Source organism: Medicago truncatula, chromosome 6 (genome assembly GCF_003473485.1).
Source record: "Medicago truncatula cultivar Jemalong A17 chromosome 6, MtrunA17r5.0-ANR, whole genome shotgun sequence".
NCBI classification, from domain to species: Eukaryota; Viridiplantae; Streptophyta; class Magnoliopsida; order Fabales; family Fabaceae; genus Medicago; species Medicago truncatula.
The window spans coordinates 2,715,643-2,728,903 of NC_053047.1; the positions used below are offsets into that span (position 1 = coordinate 2,715,643).

The 13,261-nt window shown below is 32.2% G+C and overlaps 2 protein-coding genes across 2 annotated transcripts; both read right to left on the reverse strand.

Moving 5' to 3' along the window:
• Positions 1-163: 163 nt before the first annotated feature.
• On the reverse strand, positions 164-2,489 carry LOC11433971 (transcription factor MYB35). The gene is made up of 3 exons (XM_003618381.3): positions 2,357-2,489; positions 1,960-2,089; positions 164-951 (listed from the first exon to the last, which is right to left on the reverse strand). The coding sequence occupies exons 1-3, from the start codon at positions 2,487-2,489 to the stop codon at positions 204-206; spliced, it is 1,011 nt and encodes a 336-aa protein (XP_003618429.1). The 3' UTR covers positions 164-203.
• A 1,988-nt stretch (positions 2,490-4,477) lies between these two features.
• Positions 4,478-9,346, reverse strand: LOC11434433 (probable prolyl 4-hydroxylase 7). The gene is made up of 8 exons (XM_003618382.4): positions 9,048-9,346; positions 8,873-8,944; positions 8,717-8,774; positions 7,170-7,274; positions 5,978-6,035; positions 5,717-5,892; positions 5,535-5,595; positions 4,478-4,938 (listed from the first exon to the last, which is right to left on the reverse strand). The coding sequence occupies exons 1-8, from the start codon at positions 9,149-9,151 to the stop codon at positions 4,631-4,633; spliced, it is 942 nt and encodes a 313-aa protein (XP_003618430.1). The 5' UTR covers positions 9,152-9,346; the 3' UTR covers positions 4,478-4,630.
• Positions 9,347-13,261: the final 3,915 nt, after the last annotated feature.

The window sequence follows — 13,261 nt, forward strand, 5'->3', positions numbered from 1 at the left end:
AATGGAACCTAAGAGAAATTTGAGGTATATTTTTTTTTCTTCAAAAAAGCTTGAACAAAAGATCAATTTCCATGTCTTAATAAAAATCACACAACTTCAAACAATTATTCAATAACAAAAATCATCCTTATAGAGAAACTACATATAAAAAAAAAAAATCAAATGCAAACATCTAAATGAGTCTAACAATGTAACACAAACACTTAATAATCAAAAGAAGCATCCAAAATTTCTGGAAATGTTGCCCTTATCTCACTGTCCTTGTCCAAAATACCATCCACAAATGAATTCCCTGAAAATGAATTTCCTTCACATTTCTTATGACCTTGATATTCTTTACTTGCATCACAAGCAACATCCTCAAAACCTTCACTTGAACCACCTTGTTTATCATCACCATTACTATTGAAATTATTGGAAATTTCACCTTCATTTTGCATTATACCTGAGAGGGTCAATGATGACATTACCCTTTGTATGTCACATTGTTGAATTTGTTGAATATCTGTCCACACTAAAGGCTCATCATTATGAAGAAAATCACTCCAATCAAAGTTAGAATTAATTTGAGCTTGTGAAGTGTTGCAGGAGTACGAAATCGGCGAGTTTAACCTTGTGAGATTAGAAGAAGATGAAGATGAACTTGATGATGCAACTTCACTTAAGACATGTTGTTGGAAATTCTCTTGGTTTGTGAATTGGTGATATTGAACTTGATGTTGCAATGGTTGAACTTGTTCATCTTTTGTGTGATCCAAAATTAGGTTGTTTTGAGAGTTTGTGTTTGTGAGGCTACTAATGTTTCCTAAGTCAGAAATCACTTGTGAAACTGGCTTATGAGTTACTGGATCAATTCCCATTTTCATAAGCTTCTTTCTTAGTTTTGTGTTCCAGTAATTCTTGACATCATTGTCTGTTCTTCCAGGTAGTCTTTTTGCAATGCAAGACCATCTACATTAATTAAAAAAAAACAATAAAATCAATGTTTATAATGTGATTTTAAATTAGGTTATGATCTTTTATCTCAAAAGGAATGCGTAGGAAAAAAAAAATTGTTTATAGTATTAGGATATACTAAGTTTGAGATTCATGCATGTCACAATATTAAACCAACATCTACATAAAACTTTGTCATGTTAAATTTTACTTAGTGTCGGCTTAAGGATAAGGCCAAACGAACCCGTAATTTAAGCGTTGAGCTAACCCTACTTAATCCTTTTATTGTTTTTTAATTTATGGTGTCACCTCCGTTTTAATCCATTTGAAATTTCATATCACTATTTATTCACTTTGAGACTTCACCTAACTTTAGATCTTCGATCAACTTTGGTTTTAATAGTTTACCAAGACTACTAGCTACTAGTCCGGTCTTAAATATAAGGGTTAAAAAATATAAGCAAAATTTAACTAATTTCAATTTATTAAATGTTATTGTTCTCAAAATACCCTTTAATAAAACAGGTTTTTAAACAAAATTAAATAAAAAAAAGGTAATTTGAAAAATACAATTATTCTTTTGATTACATCAAGAAAATTTAAATGAGGCTTAATCATATTTTTATATGTGTGTAAATACTAATTAGTTAGTTTTACTTATAATTCAGACTTGACTAAGTATAACCTAATACTGAATTAAAAAGTTGCACTTTTGTACTGTGATCAAATGGCTATATAGAAGCCTAGATATTAAATCTCATTTTCAAATGAAGAAGCAAATATGTACATGGAAAATGTAGTTAGAACATACAAATATGATGCATGATTATTCTACAGCAAGCATGTTATACTAAAACATATAGATCTTACTCTAAAGCCATGTGAATTATGCATTTTTTAGTTAGTGTCACATTTTTATTTCTTTCATACATTACACTGATTCTATACTCTACACAAATTTTTTAGATGTATAATAAAATAGAACATGAACAAGAACATGAACAATTGAATATTTGAATATACCTGCTTCCTATAGCTCCATGAAGGGTAATAATGAGCTCTTCTTCTTCAGGTGTAAAACTATCATGCTTCAGATCAGGTCTTAGATAATTTGTATATCTTAGCCTGCAACTCTTACCACACCTATTCAACCCTGAAACCAAGTTCAAGTATAAAAAAACTCGGTATCAAGTCCAAAAACCGACTTAATAATATAACACACAATATCACGTATATTGATTGCCATTTGACACTATTTATGAACATGATTTTAAATTGTAGTCTGCAACCGCAGATGCGGCCTCAATATATAAGATTTGAGATATTCACAACGGTATCACATTCACAACCAAATCGGTCACATTATACTGCAACTGCAATTTAAAACCATGTTCGTGAATAAAGGAATTAACGAAAAAACCTGCTTTCTTTGGAACAGCTGTCCAATTTCCAATTCCATGATTGGCTACATAAGCAAGTATTTTAGCATCTTCCTCAGGAGTCCATAAACCTCTTTTCACATTGGTCTTATCACAACAAGGAGGCCTTCCCATTTTTTTCTTGAATGAGAAAGTTTAGACAAAGAAAAATGTGCAAAGATGAATAATGTGAGAAGAAAGAGTTAGTGAATGAATTATGTAATAGTGATGCAATGTGCATTGAAATGAAAGGTAAGTTTTAAAGTAGTGAAAGGAGGGTAATGTTTAAGATATGAAGAGGTAAGAAAAGCATGCAAATTTTGGATCTATATAACAACTATTGCATGATTTTATATATATGATCATCTTTATTTTGTTAACAAAATTAAAACCAAAACTATTTGTATGACATCAGAAATCATAATGCAAATGCCTTATATTCATTCATTCATATTCTCTTTCTCGTATTCTTTGGTTCCTAAGAACAGTTTCTATTTCAAGTACAATTTGAATGACCAATTTTGTTAAAACTGAATATTATAACTAATTATGATGATACTATTGAATGACCATCCAATCAAAAATATTTCAGTGTTATATTGCTTGGTTCATATGCATGATACCTAGTTCTAGTAACTCCTAATTGAAAACATGCATTTGCATATATTACTAATATATTTTTGGTTTAAATGTGTCATTGGTCCCTGCACTTTCATCATATTTTGGCATTGGTCCCTGCACTTTTTTTTGTTTGGCATTGGTCCTTGCACTTTGTAAAAATATTGGTATTGGTCCCTCTGCTAACTTTCTGTTAAAAAAAAAACACAAAACTAACGGAGTGCCACGTGGCCCAATCATTTCACGCCACGTGGCATCAATATCAATATTTTTACAAAGTGCAGGGACCAATACCAATATTTTTACAAAGTACAGGACCAATACCAATAGTTTTATTTTTTTTTTAACAGAAGGTTAATAGAGGGATCAATACCAATATTTTTACAAAGTGTAGGGACCAATTCCAAACAAAAAAAAGTGTAGGGACCAATGTTAAAATCTGATGAAAGTGCATGGGCATATTTAAGCCTATATTTTTTTATTCAGTCTGAAACAGTATACGTAAGCATTGTATCAATATTATATGAAAATTGAATCTTAGTATCCTATACTATCTTACACTATATTTTATTTTGGCAAAGAAAATTAAGGTATATAAAGGTGTCAAATATCTACCATTTTGCCATGTCAACATGGAATTCTTTATATTCCACTGTTGTAAATATGATTTAGAAGTTAGTATCAATGTAATGTCTTCTACTATTAAGACAAAAAAGTGAGTTTTAGTTATTTGATTAAACTTTAATATTGTATAGTCGGATACAAAATAAATTTTGTGTGCTTAAAAATCTCTCAAAGTAGGATGTCTTAATTTAATTTTGTTCTGGACTAGGTCAAAGTCTAATTGTGAGGCATAAAAGTAACAGTAAGACATGTACTCCAGAAGCAGACCACCATAGCTAACATGGGGCCGCGGGATAGGAGAAAAGAAACCCAATTGATTTGAACCCTTTGATCATCATTGAACAACGCCCTGGATTACGTGCCGAGAAAGGCTCAACCGCCTAACGACATTATGCCTATGTAGCAACTTAAACCGTCTGACTTGAGTAAAAAAAAATGTACACAGACTTATTCTGAAAAAAGAAAAAACATCTAAGCTCTTTGAGCCCTCATTGACTTGAGTCACTCCACTTCGATGATGAACAACCACATTCCAGCGTGCACCATCTACTCCGACCATCATCTCATATTGTAGACCAATCAACTTTCCTAAGAATCACTTTTCTTTAATCTCGTAAAAAAGACACTAATTTTTTTGAATAAAAGAATTCTAAATAGGAATGGAAGGAAGGGTATCATTACATCTAATAGTTATATGCAGTTCATAGACTGAATTGAACAGATAAATTGGTTGAATTGTGAACTAACACTGCCAGCATTCAGTTTTTTGTGCAATTCGGTCGAAATTTCATTGCGTCCGAACAGTTAAAAATAGTTGAACTATGGCCTCAGAAATATCATCAGTTCAATATTGAGTTCGGTTTAAACTTTTAAGACATTTGTTAAATGTGAAAGGAGAGATTTATTTGCAAAGGAAAAGGGTAAAATCCCTAGAGGAGAACTCCTTCATTTCTATTCAATTTTCAATAATACATTTTCTATACTTTTAATTTCTCTCTGTATTCTAGTTTATAACATAAACCATGATAACCTCTCTAAGAAGAGCAAACATTGCAACTCTTCATACATTTTCCATTACCTCCTTTACCAACCATATAAAGTGGATTTTTCTCGCATTCGCCAACTTTAGCCCACCTAGCACAATTCTCATTCTCATCAGCGCACACTCTATCCTCCAATGCTTGTCGTACCGGTTTCTCAAAGTCGGCAACATGAATCCACTTTGTTGCTGACCACTTCTCACCTTCAATCACTGGACAGCTTCCATGCAAGCTTTTTGAATCTGTGGTTGCATCTAGATGAAGACTGAAGAACAACAAGGCGTCACCCTTCCGAGGTTTTACTGAAATCACAGAAACATAAAGCTTCAAGTGTTAAGATCCTATGCCAAAAAATGAAACAAAAGCTTACTGTTAGAATATGAGGATGTTTATATTTCGAGTTTATTGGTGTCTGAATACACTTTAGCAGAATCCCAATCTCATTCGTCCCCAAAAACAGAATAGCTTACTGAATAAGCTCAAATAAACTGTCTAGAATAGCTTATTGAATAATTACTTATTTAAGTTGTTTATGAAAATGCACACCCTGTTTGTACAAACAACTTAATTAAGCGCTTGTAGAATAAGCACTTATAGTATACGAGCTTATTTATAAGCGATTTTTATAACAAAATATAAAGTAAAGTTAAACTGTTTTCAAGAAAATAAGCTGAAAACAATTTACTGCCATGTCATAAGGTGTGTTTTCCATAAGCTCTCCTAAACAGTCTCACAAGTATTTATGTCAGTAGATAAGTACAAATAGGTTAATCAAAACAGGCGCAGGTGGAAGCAAGAGATTTAAATCATTGTAGTGGTAAGACATAAATCAAATAGTTTGTTCATCTCATCCATTGAAATGAGCTGATATCTTGTGAAACAACTATAAAACGCATACCTGCATATCCTTTGTGAGCACATTCTGACCAGCTCTCATCTTTTGGCTGAGACAACTTCCCCTGAAAAAGCGATCAAATTACTCATCTAGTCATGGCTTTGTTTTCTTTGTTTTGTTAGCGAGTGTGGGAGTGTTCGTCAAAAGGAACACACCAGAGAATCAAAGACAGGTGAAGGTCTTACCTCAGCATGAGGAAAAATGGTTTCTCCACCCTTCTCAACATTAGACAAATACATCAGCACCGTTGCAACACGATGGCCACCAAGTCGTTGATTAGCCTTGTCATGGAAGAAATCAAAATGTGGTTCGTATTTCTCGCCGTTCATGTAGTGTAATACTTGCATAGACTCGCCATTCTCTGATGGATAAGGACTAGATCATAAATTTGAAGTGAAACAAAAAACCTATAAATGGACCGAAGCATGATGGTGTCTACTACTTACCTACGGGAAGGAATGTCCATGCGGCAATTCGTGCTTCAATACCAGAAACTATTTCATCCTAAAGATTAAACAAAAGAAAGAGGAAATAAACAAGTTAACATTGAGTTTCGACGCTAAAAGCACATATGTCAAACAACTGAATTGGACAATTAAAACCACGTAGTCAACAATACAATTTAGTCTCGTGAAAACACGATTTCTTCATAAGAAATAGTTTGTAGGTATGAAGCACCGGCACAGACACAAACAATGAACAAGGACACGTCAGCACTGCTAACAATTTAATAAACTGGATTAACTGAATGTAATCACATGCGTCAGTGTCATGGCGGTGTCCGACACGCCTTCAATTTGAAGTGTTGGTATTACAAATATTTGTAGAGAAAGGGTTATTGTGAAAGCTGGGAGGAGTCAATAATGTACATTATATTCAAATAGACACTATATATACACCACAATTAAATGCATCAAGGTTATAGCAAGAAAGATGAAGATAATGAAGTTGCCGAAAATGTGAAATTTTGTGAGAAAGAAAGAAGCTAAGAAGCAAAAGAAAAATGATCAAACGCCTCTGTAACTTGATAATGATGAATGGTTGGTGACAATACATTTTTTAAAGATGACGCCAACGGCGCTGAGAAAATAAAGCAACGGAATGAAGAACAGATGCCTCATAAACAAGATGATGAGGGAAAAAGTAGGATTGAAACAAGTTACAGCAATAAGCCACTACATTTTCACAACTCCAAAGGAAGAATCTAGATAGGAAATGGAGAAAAGCAAAGAACTATCCTGAACACAGATTCAGAATGTTTTGAATTTAAAAACACATGAATATACCCTTGTTTACTATAACTTTTGATATTGAGATATCTTCATTTCATAGAAAAGTATAATTCAATCGACGTTTTAGGTAAGCTTTCATTCAGAAGTTAAACAACCCACTCTTCTCCATGGATCAATCTCATAAAAACATTGGACAACCAAACTAGTTTCTAGCACATTTTTCGTCATCAAGTGTCATCAAAGATTCAAAATGCATACCTTTACTTATCCATATAACAAAAACCATGTGTTCGAATAAAAACAATCAAAAAGCAAAACAAAAACTTGTACGCTAGATACTATAGTCACATGAAGAACCTGTGATGAGTTTTGACATGTAAAGAAAATAAATTATCTCTTATTATACCTGTTGCTTGTTGAGAAACATTCCAGAACTTGTTCTGACTTCACTTTGTATACTTTTACCAGATTCATTATCCGCCACCATAGACTTCTCCAGCTTATCCTTCGACTATAATATCACAAAAATTCAGACATGCAATTTAAGAATTTAGAATACACCTAATTCAACCCTACAGAAGCGATTTATAAGGTTGGATTCCTCCCACATATAAAAATATTTTCAGGCAATGTAAGACTCTCAACACACCAAGGATTGAAAATCTCGAGCATGCTCTAAGTGACTTGATAGCATAGCCTAACTCAAACATGCAAAACTGGCTTGGTGAGGGATGTCTCCCTCTTATAAACTAATTTCCGGCAATGTGAGATCAGTGTTATTAAATGGCAGCCATGACGGATCTTAAGACAACCACTGTAAGATTTTTTTTAAGGAATGTTCGCCATGACAGCGCCATAGGGCTGCAGTGGCGTGTGTTATGAGGCGGATTTTTGGCCTTCCGCCATATACCACCATCAACAACACTGAGACTTTCAACACACCCAGAACTGAACATCAGGAGCACGACATGAGGGGCTCGATGGCATAGCCTAACTCAAGCCTACAAAACTGGCTTGTAAGGTAAGGGATGTCTCCTGCTTAAAAACATATTTTCAGGCAACGTGAGACCAGTGTTATTAAATGGTAGCCATAGTGGAACAGCGTGGCGGATTTTAAGACGACCGCCATAGGAAATTGTGAAGGAATGTCTACCATGGCAGCGACATAGGCCGCAATGGGTTGTTTATACATCAGACTTTTGGCCTTCACCATATTCCACCCTCCACAACACTGTGTGAGACTCGCTCAACACATCTTATCAGTTATCACACCCAGGACTGAACATCAGGACAGGAGTGCAACATGGGTGGCTTGATAGCATAGCCAAGCTCAATCCTACAAAATCGGTGTGTAAAGTAAGGGATGCCTCCCGTTTATAAACACATTTTCAGACAATGTGAGACCACTGTTATTAAATGGCAGTCACGTGGAAAGGCGTGGCAGATCTTAAGACGACCACCATAGGAAATTTGTGAAGGAATGTCCACCATAAGGGCGCCATAGGCCGCATTGGCTTGTTTATAGGACAAATTTTTTGCCTACCAGCATTGGCAACACTGTGTGAGACTCTTAACTCACCATGTCACACCCAAGATTGAACATCATGAGCATGACCTGATTGGCTCAATACCATAGCCTAATTCAAACCTATAAAATCGGCTCGTAAGACGATAAATGCTTTCTACTTATAAACACATTTTCTGAACATCAGGAGCACAACATGAGTGGCTCGATATCAGAGCCTAACTCAACCCTACAAAATCAGCTTATAAGGTGAGGTATGCCTCCGACTTATAAACATGTTATCGACTTATAAACACATTTTCGCCAGACTCTCAATATGGAACATGATATATACTATATACTATTGATTACTTCACATAACAATCAGAAACACATACAGAAACAATGAATAAAATCCAAAACCAATAATAATCACTAAAAAAACTAACCAATTCAATAAGATGATCACATTCTTCATCAGTCAAAAAATTCTTATACAGAAAAGCCCTGCATAATACAACATAATCCACAACAACAAAAATCAAAAAAACATCAAAAAACAAAACAACCCTTTTGAAAGAACACAAGAAAAAGGTTTATGCTACCTAGGACTCCACGAGAGCTGAGTAACACGTGTCGGATCAAACTTGACTTTTGCTCCAAAAACCGATCCACGCCTGAAAACAAAATTGAAAACACCCCAACAAAAAAAGATAAGATTTTTACAACATTTTCAAACAAAGAAAGATAATTCAAGAAATGGGTATGAGAGATTCTTACGTGATTTTGTTTCCTTCTTCCAAACCAGGTAATCGAATTGAAGAAACAAAAGAAACAAAGAAGAAAAAACAGAGTAACAATGGAAGAAAACGAGGTTGGAACATTTTGATGAAAAAATTTGAAACAGAAGAAGAAACAGAACAAGAATTAAGAATGAATGTTTTTGTTATGTTAAAATAAGAGAGAGGGTTTTGTTTAGGTTAATTAAAAAATAATTAAATGTTAATTGGACAAGAAATTCAACAAAGACTTAAGATTCCCACAGATTTGAGTTTGGCGTCTTGTTGTTTCTTTTTACTTTTCTGATGAAAATGAAAACCCCTCTCTTTCAATCTTTCTCTTTCTGGAAGGTTCCTCATAAATTATTATTTTTACTAGAAAAAGTAAATAGGATTCTTTTTATTTTTTTATAAAATCTTATTTGAGATATTGTCATTGTCAAACAAAAACTACCAATATATTATTTGTTGAAGAATATTAGGTGATAAATAAAATACATGAACCATTTAAATAAATGGTTAAAATTTAATTATTGATTTTATGCATATATAGAAAATTTGATTGAATTGGAAGAATTTATTGTAAGTTTCACGGATTCTTCGATAAGGATTAATTATTGCTAAATTGATAATGAAAAATTAAAGGTAAAAAGATGTTGGTCAAAATTGTGTGGTTGAAATGATGATAAATCAATTTAGTCCCATAAATTTGTAAAAGAATAATCTAGTTTCTTAAATTGAATAACGTTAACCAATTTAATTTAATTTTACAATAACAAATTTAACTCGTTCCATTCATTTATTTAAAATAAAAAAAGACATTGAATAAAAAATATGGTGATTATCATACAATTTTGACGCATGTATTACGATGGACATGATTTATTGGTTTTCGGATAAAACTTAACCATAATTTTAAGGGTTGTATATTTGTCTTAATGTAGTGAGAGATTAAAGATAGTCTTACATAGGCACAAGCATTTAGACACAAAATTTAGGCGCACACACATAAATAAATAAAAATTAAAAGATAAATAAAATTGTCACATCAATCAATATCACTTTAATCTTTTTCTTTTTAATTTTTTGAATTACATGTATGTGTGCTTAACAAGTAATATTTAGTGTTGTGCCTAACCAAGTATTTCGCGAGAGAGTATTCAAGTTAGGAAAATGCTAACAAGTGTTTTAGGGTATCGTTTAAGGATCCAAAAATAGTAACTTTTATATAAAAAATTATATAGTTGTGATGTTTACGCGTGTTTGACTTTTTCAAGACAAGTTTCTCTTTGTGGGTTCCTTAAACAATCTCTTAGGACACTAGTTAGCAAGACCTTTCAAGTTAATTTGTTGGTCTTTCAAGACAATTTGAATGAATTAGTTTAACTTCTTAACAAAGAAAAAAAAAAGTGTCATTTGACCCCTCTACATGATCCCCTTCTCTCTAGTTAGAATTAGTTGTGTGACATGAAAGACATGTTGATCTTTCATTGGATGTTTGTGTTAAGATACATGTTATTATGGGGTTAGGATCCTCTCCATTTGATAAAATTAATGGAAATACACAATTTGGAGAGAGATAGACACATAAAATAGATAGTGGATCATACCATTAAGTGGGTCCCACCATCATTGATTATTTTTTACTTTTTTCAATTTTTTTTGAGTTTATATCTCTCCAAATGGAGAAATGGAGAGGATACAAAATGGAGAAGATCTTGACTCGTTATTATGCTCATTAAACGCTATGAAGTTTGAATGACTAAAGTGTTTAACCTGTATAATTTTGATGATTGCAATGTTCATTTACTTGTTTAGAATTTTCAACATTGATTTAGGACATAAAATAAAAACATTTATTTGAGACAACTAAATTTGACAATTTTAAAATGTTTAATGGATTCATCTTAATTAATAAAGTGTTTTTTATTTAAAAAAAAAAGTAATTGATAAAGTGTTAGATTTGGTTACTAGATAACAAAATATACAAATAGGAACAAAAGTTTTATACAAAATAAAAAAAAAATGTAACGATCTAAAAGGAGTGTAGGGAGTAAAATTTAATTGAAAGTAGTGAAAGAAAATAAATAAATAAACATGAGAAATTGATTTTAACTTTATTTGTGTATTTCTATTAATATTTACTAGTATGTCTTTAGTGATCGATCTTTCCTTAAAGAACATTTGACCAGTTAATTTAAAATAGAAAATGTTAACAAGTGCCTTAAGGGAAGTTTAAAATGAAAACTTTGTCTTGAAATTTATGTATTCAACACATTAAAACATTAAAAAGTAACTTTTTTCTACATAAAAGTTATCAATTGTTTCTATTTTTTGAATCATTAACAAATGCTCTAAAGACACTTGTTAACGAGACTAGAAAATAGTCAAAGAAATTAAATAACCTTACATGATACATTAATCTTTTTTTCTTGCTCTAAAAAAAATTCATTTTTTTATACTAAATGATACGATAATCTGAACTTTACTTTTCGTCAAAAAGAAAAATTAAATTTTATTTGTTTGATAAATTTGTTTGTTTTTTTTGTCAAATAACCTTTGGCCAGAGTTCACACATTTAAACGTAGAGAAGTGGGGTATTGGGGTTTGAATCCCGTCCCCGACATATAATATGCAATATCCCTATAACTAAGCTAAACTCACGGGGATGATTCTAATTTATAATTTGTTTGATGAGAATTTTTTTTTTTTTACAAATAATGTGAATTAACATTATTTGTCACAAATTGTATTCACATTTAAATAAATAGATTGTTTCAAATTGACCGCAAAAAATATATTTTTTTAAAAAATCTAAATAAATAGATGAGCAAGGATGTTCCAGTAACTTTTAATAGTCAATTAAGCCTAAAACAAATTTTAATATATACCGTTTTTTTGGTTGCATTACCGCATATAAGGTATTTCTTGTTAATAAAAAACTAATGACAAATAAATTTATGTCAATAGGCTTAAGTGGATGAGATTAGTTGGGAAGAATCGATCCTTAAAAACAAAAATTAATTATCTTGAAGAATTAAAATTGCACAGTGAAAGTCCCGTGAATATAATTCAGTTGGCTGGATATGCGTTGTTATATGTGGGGCTGGAGTTCGAACTCCAAACACCTCATTTATTCACTTTAAAAAAGATATCAAACTACTAAAATAAATTGCAAGGTGAAATACCTAAAGTTTATTAAACATTATTAAAGAGAAGGGATTATATCCTTTGAAAAAAATAAAAGGTTAAACGAGTCAATCAGTCAATGACATAAAATAATCTCCCAACCATTTCTAATTAGAATGGATCTGTCTTGCTTGAAGCTTAGCCATTCCTACGAACCAAAGGCCATAATCACTCAATTATATAATAGACAACATCACAATCACCAATCTATAATCTTTGCAAGGTGATTTAAAAAATGTCATTGTTCTTGTTCATCTTCAAAACTTGGGTGGAAATATTTTAACATTAGGATATCATAAAGTTATGAATATAAAAAGAAAAATTATGTGAAAGAATGAATAATATGATTTGAATTTTGATAACACTTACTATAGCATTGGCGTGCAAGCACCTTTTACATTAGATTAGGTGATTCTCTATCATAAACAGAAAATAGACAATATATTAGGTGTAGCCGTATGCTAGAGTTGTGCTAGATTTGACCTTAGGTACAAAATTGATGGTGTACATTAATATGTTAGGCTTATGTTAAACTTGAAACTTCTCCCTTTGGTTATTGGTGAAAAAAAAGTTATTGTTCTTTTTTTGTACAGATGGGGAAAGAAGAAAAAAAAATCAAAGAAAACCAAGAAAAAAACACTCTCTTACGTAGTCAATCCTCATGGCATTAGCTTCAAGAATTGAAGGGATGCTGGAAGGAGTTCATGTCAAAGGTAGATGGATCGGATCTCCACCACATAACATGGAAAACGGATATTTGTATTAGCAATAAGGATGAGAACATGTAAGGAATCAAAGTAGCAAACAACATTCTTAAAATTTTGTCTCGTGGCTAGCTTTAAACGATGATGAATTGCAGATAGTTCAACATGAGTATTGTTAGAATCATCGAGATAACCGCTAAACTCGTTAATCCAAAGACATTCCCTTGTCTGAAAAATGCCACAAAAATCAGTTATGCCAACACCACTTAGATAACTTCCATCAACATCCAACGCATTACAATCGATGCGACAAGGATGCCAC